This window comes from Mastomys coucha, unplaced genomic scaffold, assembly GCF_008632895.1.
Source record: "Mastomys coucha isolate ucsf_1 unplaced genomic scaffold, UCSF_Mcou_1 pScaffold15, whole genome shotgun sequence".
NCBI lineage: Eukaryota > Metazoa > Chordata > Mammalia > Rodentia > Muridae > Mastomys > Mastomys coucha.
Genome location: NW_022196897.1, coordinates 63,355,539 through 63,371,437, shown reverse-complemented (window position 1 = coordinate 63,371,437; position 15,899 = coordinate 63,355,539). Strand labels below are relative to the sequence as shown.

The 15,899-nt window shown below is 41.8% G+C and overlaps 2 protein-coding genes across 5 annotated transcripts in view; one reads left to right on the top strand and one right to left on the bottom strand.

Annotated features, from left to right (window-relative positions):
- The window catches only part of Rbm45 (RNA binding motif protein 45), an 18,012-nt gene extending 13,369 nt beyond the window's left edge, over nucleotides 1–4,643 (bottom strand). For 2 of the 3 annotated variants that reach the window (XM_031370693.1, XM_031370694.1), the window contains exons 1-3: nucleotides 4,206–4,643; nucleotides 2,725–2,847; nucleotides 1,213–1,339 (exon numbers count right to left, since the gene is read on the bottom strand). In XM_031370693.1, coding sequence (XP_031226553.1) covers nucleotides 1,213–1,339; nucleotides 2,725–2,847; nucleotides 4,206–4,505 — 550 coding nt within the window. In that variant the 5' untranslated portion in view covers nucleotides 4,506–4,643. The remainder of the gene's footprint in view (nucleotides 1–1,212; nucleotides 1,340–2,724; nucleotides 2,848–4,205) is intronic. The other variant, XM_031370692.1, reaches the window with a different exon arrangement.
- A 4,460-nt stretch (nucleotides 4,644–9,103) lies between these two features.
- On the top strand, nucleotides 9,104–15,390 carry LOC116090342 (cytochrome c, testis-specific). 2 transcript variants are annotated; one of them, XM_031370691.1, is made up of 3 exons: nucleotides 9,104–9,274; nucleotides 13,061–13,286; nucleotides 15,110–15,390. In XM_031370691.1, the coding sequence occupies exons 2-3, from the start codon at nucleotides 13,118–13,120 to the stop codon at nucleotides 15,256–15,258; spliced, it is 318 nt and encodes a 105-aa protein (XP_031226551.1). In that variant the 5' UTR covers nucleotides 9,104–9,274; nucleotides 13,061–13,117; the 3' UTR covers nucleotides 15,259–15,390. The 2 variants fall into 2 exon arrangements, with proteins under 2 accessions (XP_031226551.1, XP_031226550.1); XM_031370690.1 differs by having other exon boundaries at nucleotides 9,106–9,274; nucleotides 13,100–13,286.
- The last annotated feature ends 509 nt before the right edge of the window (nucleotides 15,391–15,899 follow it).

Here is a 15,899-nt window from a genome sequence, read left to right as displayed (position 1 = left end):
GAACTCACTCTGTAGACCAGGCTGGCCTCAAACTCAGAAATCCTCCTGCCTCTGCCTCCCAAATGCTGAGATTAAAGGCGTGCCCCACCACCGCCTGGCTCAAAAAAACTCTTCTCTTGCTTATCTCCTAGCTCTTAGATACTCAATATAGATAAAAGCTTTAAATGTTGGTGCTACCAGGTACTTCACTTATATCTTCCTCTTAGCATATTGAGGAACAAACCATAGGAAGCCAGTTAAGACTGACTGAGAAATTTAGAAAAACTTAAGAAGAAAATCATGGTGTGGACTTTAGAGGCAAATAAGAATTCTACTGATCAACAGCAACTCTTTCCTGTATATATAGATTTTTATAATAGTCGAAAGTGCAGTAATTTAGTACACTTCTTATTTGCCAAAGTCAACTTTATATATAACATTAAACATCCAACAATTTGCCACTATAGCTTCAAATTATTTACCCGTGATAGCAAATCTTACCAACCCCCTCCTTAATTTGTTTGTTTGTTTGTTAGTATAGTAAATCCTTGTTAGGGCTTAGGTCACATAGGAACAAATAGAGTAAAATTTGCTGGGCATAGTGGCATTCGCCTGTACAGCAGACACCTCGGAGACCAAGGCAGGAACAGCACAAGTTAAAGTCCAGGCCGGGCCACACAACGAGACTCGGTCTTAAGAAAAACAACAAAGAAAAATATTTTTAAAAACCTAAAAAGGTAAGTCAATTTTCAATACTTTAAATTACAAAATATTTTTTAAAGCCCCAAGTTTATGCAAACAATAAGCCCAGGAGTGTCCTGAGCTTACTATCGAGTATTCAGACGGTCACATTTCTCTGGATGGCATCAGTGCATGACTGATTCATCCATGCAAAATGTTTTCAGCCTGGATATATACAAATACCTGCTACACTGCTTACATAGTGTAGCAATGTAAAGCTGTTATAATAATGAGAATTTATTTTTAAAGGCCTTCTAGTAAGGTTAAAAACAAAGGATTATTCTGGAACTGAAAAGATCGCTCAGTGGTTACAAACACTTGTGGCTCTTACAGAGGACCTGGGTTCTGTTCCCAATACCCACATGGTGGATCACCCCCATCTGTAACTCCAGTTCCAGATCTGATGTTCCTCTGGCCTCTGTAGGCACACAGACGTACATGTAGGCACAACCACCAGACACATAAAATAAAACTTTAAAAGCCCATTCTTACTTCTATCACAGTTTTCTATTGCTTGGGCAGCTTGTGATGGTTTTAAATAGCGCACGTAGCCCAAGCCTTTACTTTCTCCAGTGACTTTATTCTTAATAATGCTGCAATACTCGATATCTCCATACACCTACAAGAGTCAAAAGAGATGGCCTTAGGAGACTCACAATTAATAACGGAAACGATAGTCCAAAACTTAAATTTATACTTATTTCTGTCTTGTGCTTGCAAACAATGCAATCCTTCAAGGTGACACACACATTCTATACTGCCGATTTGGCAGACAATGAAGCTGAGCCTACAGAGATCTTCCCTAAGCCTCAGAGAAACTAAGCTGGGAGAGAAAGACTTGTCTACACTGCCTCACTCAGTAGAGGGGTGGGAGGGCTCTGGAACTGAGATTCTGAGAGTCAGCCCTAGCTCAGCCATTCAGTAACCAAGCAGTTTACTCTCTTCTGCCAGCATCTTCAGCACCTCTGACCTCATTGGACTGCTAAAGGTTAAACAGAATAATCTAGGTTAAATGCATGTGAGTCTAGGATGCGTTAAATACTCAGCAATATCAGTTGAAAATGTTTAAGTGTCTCTAACAGTATTGTGAATAACTGGATGCTCTTTTGAGGATCAGTTCAAAAGCATAACATAATTGCTTAGTCAGAAAAATTAGTATTTGTGAGAAACACGCAGTAATGTTTAGTGCTGGAAGACATGCAGGCTTATAAACTCATAGGATGCCATTTAGTATGTATTTTACAAAATTCTCTTGTAAACAAGTTTAATATCTATTTAGACTAAGGTGTTTCATTGTTCTCTTAGAAAAAGATAGGTAAATATTTTCTTACTACTGGAGGAAGTATGAATAAAAATTTTTGGAATCTGTTAGTTTTGAAGGTCAACTGGAGTAGGGCCAAAGACACATGAAAATTAAGTTTTTCCTGCTAGCTTCTTTCTTCTTGCTTGTCACCCACCTCATACTCACAGTGTTAAGAGGTTAAACAGAAGAGAATACCATAAGGAAAAAAACACCTCAAAACAATGAAAACCTTGTTGAGTTTCTGTTGAGAAAGCCTACATGCCTACAAAGATTTTAAATTATTTTCAAAAGCCATTTCCCCTGATTAGCAGCTCAGAACTGTCACCTTTTCCCATAACCGTGGTCCACACGGAAGGTCAATCTTAGGACAGACCTTGCTGTGAATAAGTGTGATATCAACAGAGCACAGGCCATGATCAGTATTAGCCAACACAGCGCAGTGCTCAGGCCTGTGACTCACTTTGTGGAGAGGCAGGACAAGTGAGAACCAACAAGTGCTTTGGAATTTTGAGAGCAGGATCTGGGGGTGGCGTGGGTTTACATTTCAGTGCTACTACCTGTAGCTGTGTGGTCTTAATGAATATACTCTGGGTTTGCACTTCATTTTCTCAACCTATATCTTACGATGAACGCTACTACTGCCCAGCTGTTAGTAAATGTGCAATGTGGAGGGTGGAGCTATGATGCTAACATACAAGTACCTTGAACTTCTCCCTCAGGTCTTCTTCTGTATAGGACTTTGGTATCATAACAAAGATTCTTGTGAGTTCTTCATCTTCAACATCCCTGTGACTTCCTGATGATCGGGACTGGGCAATGAAAACCTAAGAAGCATAGAATGCCTTCAGAATAACGTTGAATATATTCCCATTCCTTAAGCATATTGCTTTGTAATACAGGTATACAGCTCAGATTAAAATGACAAGGTCTTAGGAATTTTTTTCAAAAGTAATCTTTATTGCAGTGATTTCTTTTTTCTTTTTTTTAAAATAATACTAATCTTCAGTTTTTCTTCCAAATACATTTCAACTTTTACACTTTTATTTTGAGACAGGGTCTCACTATATAACCCTGGCTACTGTAGGCCAGGCAGGCCTTAAGGTGATACTGATCACCTTATTCACAAGGACCTGTGTGTGTGTGTGTGTGTGTATTTCCTTTAAGGAGGGTAATGTACCACTGAAGTGTGAGAAAACCATGGACATATCCTACGGAGTCTATTTAGTCATTTCTTCAGTAAAACCCATCATCTGTCAAGCACTACTAATGGTATTAGAAGAAATGGCCAACTCTAAGTTAATCTAGTCAATACATCCGTAATGAGGTATCCAGCTTCCCTTCCCTCTTCTCTCCCCATTCTCTTCTCCCTCTCTCTCCAAGTGCTCATGGCCAGCCTCTACTCTTCTACTCACTCACTCTCTGCCTCTACTATCCTCTTAACTCCCCTCCCCATGCCCTAAATAAACTTTATTCTAATATATATATATATATATATATAAAAGCTTAACCCCTTTCCTGACAAACAGCATCTCAGGTGCAGCAGAGAGAGGCTGGAGAAGCTCCAACCCACAGTCCACGAACACTCGTAAATGGCATTCTTATAAAACCAAAACCAGAATTTCCCCCACCCCCGCACCGTTTTCTAGGTTTGCCCCTTTCTAGTATAGCATAGCTTGCCACAAAATACTTTTACTTTGATAATTTTCTGGTTATAGGCATGGTGCTGGAATATTTTTTACTTAAGAGATCCTTCAAACTTTGTAAAAAATACACGAGAGAGAAAAAAAACCCTAAAATTAAATTATCTAGTCGCGAAGATAATTACAGTGTCCGAGAGAGGAAGCTCAGAAAAGTTTTCAAAATAGACATGAAGAGGAGGGGCAGGAGGTCGACTGACTTAGCAGGACAGCCACAGCTGTGCTCTCATTGGCTGTGGCTACCCAATCTGTTTCCAGAGAAAGAGGCTCCTTTGGCCAGAGGGCGGGGATCCATTCCTCCAAGCCATCCCCGACGCACCAGATGCACAGCAAGCATCCCCGGTGCAGCAAAGGGGAGGGAGAGACCCCAACCCACACCGCCGTCCCCTCGCGGGCACCCTCAAGCCCGGGCACACATATCCCAAACATCCCAACCTGGGCATCTCTACCTCACACACGCTAACCCAGGCACCCCAGTCCCGCACCTTGATGGGCTTGGTGTCGTTGGGACCAAGGCACTGTCCATGCATCTCCTCCATAGCCCGGCAGGCCTGTGAGCTGCGCGCAAACTTGACGAAGGCGACGCCCTTGGACTCCTTAGTGTGCTTGTCGCGCACCACCCAGATGTCCTGGATGTCTCCGAAGGGCGAGAAGCGCTCCCTCAGCACCAATTCGGATGTGTACTTGCTGATCACTAGAAAGATGCGGCTGTTGGGCGGCTCATCCAGGTTGTCTACGCCCGGGCGGAAGCCTCCGCTGCCTCCGGAGCTGCCGGCGTCGTCCATGGCGCCCCACGCGGAGGTCAGGCGCAGCCCCCTGCAGACTGTTCACCCGGCACCTTCCCGGCACCTTCCCGGCCGGCTGCACGCCGGTACGTAGCTCCGCTTCCGGAAGAGCGGGGAGCGGGAAGGCAGGTGCGTCCAGCAGCGAGGTCTGAGGGCTTCCGGGAGTGTTGTGCAGCGCCCCCTGGCGCCACGGTGGACTCTGAGCAATCTCAAATCTTTGGTCCCAGGGAAATCAAGAATGGGTTTATGAGAACCAGCTTGCCTTGTGGCTAAATAGATCCACCTGCTTGATTCTTAAAAGCCTTCCCAAAGCTGGCTTCTTCTAAGCTTGTATAATCAGATTGCTACATGTGAGGCTTCACGGGCTACATAGTAAATTTGAGGTCAGCAAAAGCACCAAACCAAAAATATACAAAATAATAGGCAGACTTTACTTATAATGGTCCATAGTGACAGGTACAAAGGACCATTGCGTTGGGTTCTCGCAGTAATGGAGAGAGACTGGACTTGGTTCCAGTAAGATAAATGGAGGGCAGTGTATAGTTAGTTTAAGTACAATTTCTGAAGATCAGTGGTAAGAGAATCTCTTGGTAGATCTCCTTCCAAGCTGTAGACAGGCATAAGTAGTAAGTGATAAGACATTAATAGCAGTCAGGCATCAAGGATAAGAATTATGATGAAACTGATTTATCAGGATTTGTCCTCCAATTAGATTCCCCTAGAACAGAAAGCTGGAAGTTGGATCTAGTTAAGCAGAAGACCTGGGGAAGTTTGTCTGAAACTTTGGTGAAAACAGAGTCTTCATCACCATTTTGACCATAAGCTCACTTAAGCATCCCTATAGACAGAGTTTGTAGTGGTGTGAATGGGAATGGCCCCACAGGCTCATATTTCAGAGTGGTCTTTAGGGAGTGGTGTTATTTGAGAGGGATTAGGAGGTAGGACCAGTTGGAGTGGGTGTGGCCTTGTTAGAGTAGGTGTGGCCTTGTTGTAGGAAGTGTGTCATTGAGCTTTGGAAGTTTCAGAAGCAGCCCTTCCTTTTCCTCTTGTCTTTGGACCGGGAGGTAGAACTGTCAGCTGCTTCTCCAGCACTACTATCTCTGCCTGCTGCCATCCTTCCTGCCATGGACAGCGGACTCAACCTCAGAAACTGTAAGCTAGCCCCATTGAAATGCTGTCCTTTATAAGAGTTACCATGGTCATGGTGTATCTCTTCACAGCAATAGAATACTGACTAAGAGTTAAAACTGTAGAGTCTGATGGTAGAAAGGAGCCTTTTACAACCATGGATTCCTACCCCTATTTTTAGAGATGAAGAAATCTGAAGCTCAAAGTTAAGATGCACAGGTAACAGAACTAGGCCCAGAGGCAGGTGTGTGTGTGTGTGTGTGTGTGTGTGTGTGTGTGTGTGTGTGTGATCTACTCAGCTCCGGCAGCCCTTCCAAGATGCAGGAGCAGGGAGAGGGATGGGCTGCACACCTGAGAACTAGGAGAAATTAGAGGGCCCAAGCAAAGTGCAAAATGCCCACTGGCTTCCATGGCTGACTAGTGAATCTTGGTGATGAGGTGAACAGGCATTTAGAACCAAAGAGTGGGTTAGCCTTTAGTAGCACAGGAATCACAGAGCTAGGCTAGGAACCTTCTAAAACGCCCATACCGAGGCTGCTGAGATCTGGCCATCTATGAAGTCAAATACATCCATATTTATCATGCATCAATCAGGCATGCTGAGAGTTAGAGACTCAGTGGTGGAGGAAAACCATCTTGTCACTGAATCTTGTGAAATCCTCTACTGTAGAGTAGAGATAATGTTACATACTAACTAGAGCAGTTGCCAGGCATAATTAGTGAGGTCATCCATTCACTCAATCGACTTTATTTTTTCTGAAGATTTTTATCTAACTGTATTTTATGTGTGTTTTGCCTAAACTTACCATCTGTGTACCTTGTGTTAGCACTACCTGTGGAGGTCAGAGGAAGGCATTGGATTCCCAGAACCTGAAGTTACCACTGGTTGTGAGTTGCCGTGTGTGGATTGGGAATTGAACCTGGATCCCCTGGAAGAGCAATCAGTGCTCCTAACCACTGAGCCATCTCTCCAGCACTCAGCAACACAGGGTTTCCCTATATAGCACAGGCTGGCTTTTAACTACATCTTCTTTGTCCTGGCTTCCCAAATGCTGGGATTAGAGATCTATACCACCACAATTGGAAACTAAACTTTTTGACTTTTAATTATGTGTTGAATACTGTGCTCCACACAAGAAATAAAGTAGCAAACAAATGGCCACTCTTTCCTCTACCATGAAGTTAACAGTTTAGCCTCGTGTAGTTAATGATTATATAGAGCTCATAGTTCAGGGACCAAATAAAATACATGTGTACAAAGGCACAGGAGACATTAATTTTCCACTTCCCTTTAACTATAGTGCCCAAAGCCAACTTCTGTATTGTCTAACTAGTAGTCTCTAAGTGTCAGGACTTATGGATGTTACAATGATTTTGACACGGGGGTTACAATCATTTTTCCTGGTATTACACTCTGTGAAAGGAGTGTTTTGTTTACTTTCAGCTTAGAAAGTACAGGGAGTAACTTGTCCTAAGATTCCACTTTTCCTTGTCTTAGGAAGACCAATCGAGTGAAAATAATGTAATCATTTTATTGATGTGAGGAGTGCAAAGATTGAGTAAGACAGTTTGCACACCAGCGCCATCTAGTGGGAAACAGTTTTCTTAAACTGCAATGACTGTAAAATAAGGATATTGATTCTCATCCTGAAAATTTAGAGCTTATGTTATTTCCTTCAAGAGAAGCACTGGAAAACTATAGGAAAGACATTTAATTCTGTATCATTTAAATCTGTATTTGAATGGTTCTGTTAGGTATGTTTTAGTATATTCATTACATTTTCCCTGATTTTGCCCTAAACAGGATTGTTTCCCTTCTATGAAATGTGGAACCAATAGCAAGACTGAGCACCAGTTGAGCAGTGGAAGAGATTCTTTTCCCTCGCCCAATGTGTAAGAAATGGGAAACGAGCTGGGCGGTGGCGGTGCACGCCTTTATTTAATCCCAGCACTTGGCAGAGGCAGGCGGATTTCTGAGTTCGAGGCCAGCCTGGTCTACAGAGTGAGTTCCTTGTCTCAAGAAAACTAAAAAAGTGGGAAACAGACTTGCATACCAACCTTTCAATCTATGGGGATCAGGGAGTTGTAGCTATAGAGAAAAAGACGTGGGGAATAAGAGGTTTTTGCTTTTTCATTAGTAGGGATTGAACGTAGGACCCTGTTTGTTCTAGGCTTTACTGGATAAAGCTCCAGTTTATACTATTTGTTTTGAGATGCAGTCTCAACTAGGTATCCCAGGCTGGCCTTACATTCAATTTGAAGTTTGAACAGCATGAGTGATTATGATAAATAGGACTTCAACCACTGGGCCTGGCTGAGGGGGTGAGCTTATAAATGGAGAATTATCCATGTCTTTTCTAGGAATAAGTGGAGATGGTTTTGGCTCTTGTTATGGTCTGTTCCAGACATCTCCATCTCAGCTGCCAGCAGCCACAGCCCTGGGGTGTCTCAGTGAGCATCCAGGTGGGTTTATAATGAAGTTCGAGATGGTCTCATTCTCCTTCGCCCATCTTAGAACAGTTTTCTCTAGCTCCCTGAAGAGGGACCTGTAGCCTTACCTTGTCCTAATCAAAGACAAGGTTAAAGTGAGGTAGAAATTCACATAGTTGATCCAGGAGGAGTGAGGTTAAGTAAGTGCCATCACATTCAATTTAGAGCAGGTCACCTACCACTGATGACATAGTAAGTGATCTATCTATCTTTTTTTTTTTTTTTTCAGGAGAAAAGATTCATTTTTGACACACTTCTTTAGAGGTCTCGATCCCTGGTCTTTAGCTTTGCTGATTTGGGGCTTGGGGCTGATGTCAAGCAGAATAGCACAGCAGGAAGAGCACATGTCAGAGGTTTTTCACCGCCTGGTGGAAGTAGGGAAAAAGGACCTAGGCGTCAGGGACAAGCTTGAAAGGGACAGGTATCATTTAGAGTGGTTTCAGTCATCATTTGGTGACTGTGGCCATTTCAATTAAAATACAATTGCTTATAATTAAGAATGATTGAAATAGTTAAATTATTGACAGTGTTTTTCTTAATGCCTTTGAGACAAGGACTCACTTTGTGATATAAGCTGACCCCAAACTCATGGCGATCCTCCTGCCTTAGTCTCCTGAGGGTGGAATTACAGGAGTGTGCCACCACATTGAGTTTATTTTGCAATAATTTTGTTACAATAAGTTTGTTGTATTGTAGCCCCTTGCCATAGCCAGACTGTAATTCATGAACAGGGTTCGTTCAATACTTTTAAGAGTAGCTGACACAATGTTTTGCTTAGAGTAAGCATTTTATCAATGTGATTTGACTGTAGCCACCTATATGTTCTTGGGCCATTCAAAAATTGCTGCTTTACTCAAAACTTTGTACATACTGTAAGTATACAGAGATAGTTTAGGTCTTTGTGTGCCTAAAAGGCGAAGAAACCAAACCAGGCCCTGGACAGTTATGAGTTAGAGGACATCCAGCCTCTGCGAGAGTTGGGAGTCCCACGGGATCTCACAGCCAATCAGCAGCGAGGATGGAGCCCGCCATCAGCTGGTGCTGGATCCCGCCTGTAAGAGGAGTCCACGGCACGGCAGTCGCCCCTTAAACCTCGGCCTCACTGCCTCAGTGGACCAAGGGTGGCACAGGGCATCGCTGCTGTGATCGTGGTAGGTGCTGGCCGATGGGAAGAGAGTCAGCTGGGCAGATTGGGCCTGGGACCCCTGATTATGGGCGGATGCAACAAGGGCCTAGGTGGACCCAGAGAGGAGCGTTCAACGGTCCCCAGCCCAGCGGGGCCAAGGCTTCAGTTGTGAACAACAGAAGGATGTGTTGATGGGACCCTCTGTAGCGCCTCGGGTACTGGGGCGGTGAAGATCGCTTGGTAAAACTTTCCACTGATGTTGGCCAGAGGTTGGCATCGAGGTGGAGGGCTGGGCATTTAGGAAGCTGGATTCTTGTCCCAACTCCTGGGTATAATTATAGCCACTGCCAAGGGAGAAGGACGGCAGACAACTCTGAAGGACACATAGACCTAGTGAGGCGATTCCCTCATTACCTCGCCCAACCCTTCACAACCACGTGGAAAAGTCAGTTTTGTGTTTTCTTTTTGCATCTGTTTAGTACTTCTTAAAATAGGCAAGAGATCTTCCCCTACCTCCTGCTGTTGGTGCCTTGATAGTTCTCACATTGACTTTATGTTCATGAAAAGTTAGTCACTGCTCCACAGTGTTTAGCAGTATTGAAACCTATTTAAGGCCTGAAAGGTGAGAGGGGGGCTTACCTAGTGTGTGAGAGGCCCTAGGTGTGAGCCTTGGCACCACTCAAATACAAAAACAAGCAAACAACAAAATAGGATTTCACCAAACCTTTATTATCTTACTATTAATTATTTAATTATTATTTAAAATAATTTAAATTTATTTTGATCGTAGTCTTCCCCTTCCAGATTCTCTTTCTCTTCCTTACACAGCCACATTCTTTCTCAAAAAGCAAACAAAAGAGCCAGTGTAACCAAATCCTCCAAACCAAGAAAACAAAACAGTACCCAGAAAGAAAACAACAGAAAAACCCAAACAGACGAACAAAACCCACACCAAATGTAACCAAATAAAAGCACACACAAAAAACTGTGGAGTCCCGGATGCATTGGTCAACTCCTTACTCGGAGGCTTGCCCCAGGGGCTGATATCATCCAGCCTTCTTGAAGTGCTCATCTGGGGAAAAAACAATTAAGCATAGATTATGCTTTAGTTGTAAGTATTCAACAAAGTACTCAAAGGGATTAGAGAGTTAATGCTACTCCATCCCTTGATTTCTCTGCTGTACCCATCGCTTGTGTCCTGAAACAGGACAATTTGCAGGTCCCTTGACTTGTTCATCTGTAAAACTACAGGAACAGTAACTGTCTCCCAGAGCTGTTGTGAGTCTTCATTGAGTTAATGGTACACAAAGGGCTTTTAACTCACGGCACAAAAATGTTTCTTACTCTTGCTACTTAATATCATTGAGATGGCGTCCAAGTAGCCCTCCTCCTTGGACACATCACACCTTTTTGCCTCTGTCTTCTTCCTGTAATCTCGGTCACGTGGGCCTCGGCACTCAGAAGGCTGGGACGGGAAGGCTGCGAGTTTGAAAGCAGCCAGCATGAGCTAGGAAGTGACTCTGAGGTCACCTAAAAAGGACTGCATAAAACGACTCTGTCTCAAAACAAGCAAAAGACAGTAAAAAAGCAGATACTGGCAGAGGTCCAAATAGTTTTAGGACAAGTCAATTTCTTTCTTGTCACTGCTGAATCTGTTGGTTTTATTTTGCCTGGAACAGGACCATCAATGTCTGTCTCAACAATAATCCTTTACTATTAAAGACAGCAAAAGTTGTGATATGACATTGGTGCTTTGAACACTGAACATGGGTAGTTTTGGCAAATGAGTTTGATGTAAAATATATAACTTTTAAGTAAAGCTTCCTAAGTTATTAGTATCATTTAATTGTCATAAAATCAACTGCCTTATAAAGAAGGTCAGGAATAAAGACTCCCTCATTAGTACTTTAATGGTAAATTGTTTTTACATGATCTAGACTTTATAGTTTATAATGTATATGTATTTTACAAGTTGCCATTCATTTCCTTTTGTGGAGGAATTTATCTCCTTTATGGAGTTTTTAAAATATTTGGGTAATTTATAGAGCATATACATATAGAAACTAAATGTAATATTTTGAATACTGTTTGGAATGTTGTCATCTTCTCTTCCATAAAATAAGGTTTCTCTTATCCTGATTTCTCTCAGACCTAATCACTGAATACTAAATTATTTGGTTTTGAATGCTGCACTCCAAAAACTGCCTCCTTTTTTGATGTGAATTAATAATAGTTACTGGCTACTGTTCATATTTTTAAAAATTCAGATGGTACCGATTTCACCTTTATGTAGTGACTTTCATTATTCAATACTGCATTTTTCAAGTTTGTCAGATTAGTTAATGTAAATATTTTTGTTTCTTAGTAGGATTATACAAATAAATATCTTCTTTGGGACTGTACTGTTAAAAAGTTTTATGATTTTAGTAATAGTAATTATGTTTAAATCTGTTTTAATCACGAACTCTCCTGTGCTCATTCTTCACAGACACAAAGTCCAGGTAGGCCAACCATTATCACATCAGATGTCGTGTGGTCGATGTGTGTGCCAGTGTGTGGTGTGTGCATGCGTGCGTGCATGTAGTATGTATGTCTGTGGTTGAGCTGTGTGTGCAGGCATGCATGGAGGCCCCAGGATGGAATGTCTGCCTGGATTCTTTCTCCATCTTACTCTTAGAGACAGGCTCTCACACTTAAGCCCAGAGCCCTGGTTGCTGGGTTGCCAGAGCTCTGGAGATCTGTCTCTCTCCATCCTCACAGCAGTGGGATTAGAGGCATGCTCTGCTATGCCCAGCTTTTACAGGAGTGTTAGGGACCCAACTCACTTTACCTGCCTTCTCCTCTGCCTTCAAAGTTCAACTTACGATGTAATTGCTCACCTAAGTTTTTTAGCAGTCACTGAAGCACCTTGTTCAGAATCTTGTTTATATCTCTTATTACACAACAAGATCTTCATATAGTTTGTTTTATTAATATTAAGTACTGTGAGACTTGAGATCAGTAATGTTATTTTTTATTATTTTCAGGTAATGTTTGGTCTAATCTGGTAGACTAGTTTACAGATAAGAGTGTAAAGTAATTTAAAAAATCATTTTTATATATATCTGATAGGAGCCTCCCCTTTTTTTCTGTATGATTTTAATTTCTGATGTTTGTCAGCTATGAATATGTAACATGGTATTATATTTTGTTCTATCATGTTTGTTCTGTTAAGAGACTCCCCCATGTTTCACATATTTTTGCATATGTATTTAATGTAGTATAATTGTTTGAAGGCAGAGGTAAAACTAGCTTTATATCAATAGTTTATGAAGAAGTTATGATTAGGCCGGGCGATGGTGGCACACGCCTTTGATCCCAGCACTTGGGAGGCAGGGGCAGGTGGATTTCTGAGTTCGAGGCCAGCCTGGTCTACAGAGTGAGTTCCAGGACAGCCAGCGATACACAGAGAAACCCTGTCTCGAAAAACCAAAAAAAAAAAAAAAAAAAAGGTTATGATTAGATGGCTGTGGTGTCACACACCTTTAATTCAGGAAACAGATGAAGGTGGATCACTGTGAGATAGAGGCCAGCCTGGTCTACATAGAAAGTTGCAGGCCAGCCAGGGCTACATAGTGTGACCAAAACAACAGCAAATGCCAGATGAACCAGATGATTGTAAGATTGGATGCTGTAAAGTTGCATCTCTTTTTGAGCACTGAAATGTTCTAGTAACATGATTAAATGTTATTATTATTTTTTTTGCGTAATATCATTAGCAATCACTTCAAAGTAATAGGATCCATCTCCCAGTTTTTGTTTTTTTTTCTAGATTCGCAAATCTGATACTTTCTTTGGTCTGTGGTTTAAGGTCTTATTGCAGAGCAAAATGGGAGATGCTGAAGCAGGCAAGAAGATCTTTGTTCAGAAGTGTGCTCAGTGCCACACAGTGGAGAAGGGCGGGAAACACAAGACCGGCCCAAATCTCTGGGGCCTCTTCGGCCGAAAGACAGGACAAGCACCAGGATTTTCTTACACTGATGCGAACAAGAACAAAGGTAAAGGCCAGCAGCTGCAGGCGGCACGCAGTCATTTTGTTGCCGAAAAGGATGTGCATGGTTTGGCATTGTAGCGATTGACTTGACTTTTTTCATTGAAAATGGACTGTCCTGCTCCTGTTTATTGAAATTGATTTTATTGATTTCTTTTTTGTGATGGAATCTAGATTCACATGACTCATTATCCTTTAGATCAGAAGAACAAGCAGTCATTCATGGCATAGGTTTTTGCCCATGTAGACTGTTTTATATGTTTATTTTATATGTTATATTTATCTTGAAAAAGTAGGAGTTTTTGAAAAAAATCATATATTGAAAAAGTCTAAGCCTAAGAAGAGAATATTTTAATGGCACAATAGCAGCAGTGCTTGTACTTGTAGTAGTGATTATTAACAAAGTTGGGGAGTATGTAGTTTAAAAGTACATTTAACATCTGCATAGAGGGTCTAGATCCAGTTCATGCATGTTCTTTTTTTAATTGTTCAGTCTCTGGGAGTCCATGAACCTAGGTTAGTTTACTCTGTAGGCCTTCTTGTGGTGTCCTTGATCCCTCAGGCTCCCTCAATCCTTCCCTCCATTCTTCCAGAAGGATGCACTCTCTGCGTCTGTTTCCATCAAGTGCTGCTTAATGTACCAGGGTGGGTTGGTACCAATGAGGGGCTTCCCTTTCTCTGAGGAAAAGGGGATAGGGGGGGTGGGGGACAGGGTGTGAGGGAGGGCAGGACTGGGAAGAAAGGAGGGGCTTCGATCAGGCTGTAAAGTAAATTAATTAATGAGGAAAAATACATTTAATAATTTGTTAGTTGTTTGTTGGTAGAGGGCAGTTAAACAGTAAAGTAAGAAGCTGTTTTAGAATTGGGATTAAAAGCAGCTAGAAAAGACTAGTATATTTGCAAAACAATTTGTTCCTTGTGTGTGTGTGTGTGTGCACATATAAATATACTTAGATTAGCACATCAAATATTCTTAAAGTACAACTCTGCCTGGTGGTGGTGGCACACGCTTTTAATCCTAGCACTTGGGAGGCAAAGGCAGGTGGATTTCTGAGTTCGGGGCCAGCCTGGTCTAGCGTGAGTTCCAGGACAGCCAGGGATACATAGAGAAACCCTGTCTCAAAAAAACAAACAAAAAAGTACAACTCTATTTTGAACATTATTGGTGCCCTAACATCAAACAGAGCAGAATATGAAATCACTAGTATTTGCAGAGGGTTTTATTTGACAAGGGTCTCAGCATATGGTCCAGACTGACTTTGAACTCACTTGCAAACCATTTGGCCTCAAATTCACTATGATCCTCTTGCACGTGCTAGGATTCTAGGCATGTACTCCATGGCCGGCTATTTTTAATTTCTTTTTATTTATTTTTAATTGAAGTGAAACTTGTCAGCCAGCATTTAGTTAGCTCTTTCACAGTATGTAATTTATTAACATTTTAGCATTCAGGATGTTGTACAAAGCTGTACAATCATCACCTCTCCCTGGTTTCAAACTTTTTTAATTCTTTTTTTTTTTTTTTTCTTTTTTGAGACACAGTCTCAAAATAGCCATGTCTGACCTGGATCTCATGTAGACCAGGCTGGCCTTGAACTCAAAGAGGTCTTCTTGCCTCTGCCTCCCAAGTGCTGGGATTAAAGGCTTGCACCACCATGCGTGGCCTTCAAAACTTTTTTTTTTTTTTTAAAGAAGCATCTTGCAGCACCTGCACGTAATGGATGAGCACTCCTCACCCCTCCTGCCCCTTTTCACATATGTGGGTTATATCAAACACCAAGCCCTACGAATGTGACTGCGAAGACTTAAGACATATTTTCAACTTTGTAGGTGTTATCTGGTCAGAAGAAACCTTGATGGAGTATTTGGAGAACCCAAAGAAATACATCCCTGGCACTAAAATGGTCTTTGCTGGTATCAAAAAGAAGAGTGAGAGAGAAGATCTTATTCGGTATTTAAAAGAAGCAACATCCTCATGAAGTAGTATTACAGCTTCAAAAATATTAGTTACCAGTTTCAACTATTGTGTTCAATAAGAAGCATATCTGACTTTTTTGATCAGCCTGAAGTAATTTTAACTTGTTAAAATAAAGGTTGATGTGTAAAGTCCACTCATTGGTTATTTTTACGAGCCTGCACTCACTTTGATGTACGCACTGAGGAATGTTTGTCAGAATGGAGGAGGAGAGGGAAGCAAAGAGGCCTTTTGCTCTTTCCAAGTCACTGCATGCTCAAAATGTTGTATGAACCTGGCAACTACTGTTGAGGTGGAGATGGCATCCACACGATCCTCTACACTTTAAATGTAGTTGTAGCAGATATGATTTTTCATTAATTTCTACTTTGTCTTTACTGAATATAAATTTAAGAGGAGAAAGTAGAGAAAATCTAGTCAAACTTTGGAATCATCTGGAAAAAAAATTATTGATCTTGGGGAAAATAAAATCTGATAAGGGAATCTTAGAGCTTGTAAATCGTTTTTGTATTTATATCTTAGCACATACTGATCCTAGATAATGCAGTGCTGGACTACAGGCTCTTTTGAGGGAAAGGGCCAAACTCCCACCAGAAAGGAGGACAGAGCCCAATCTCCAGGTACCTGAGAGAGGCATGGTGGGAC

Bases quoted from the DNA above. Each gene is read 5' to 3' on its own strand.
- LOC116090342 (XM_031370691.1), top strand. From the start codon at position 13,118: ATGGGAGATGCTGAAGCAGGCAAGAAGATCTTTGTTCAGAAGTGTGCT. The intron at 13,287-15,109 runs GTAAAGGCCAGC...TCAACTTTGTAG, and splicing joins TGATGCGAACAAGAACAAAG to GTGTTATCTGGTCAGAAGAA.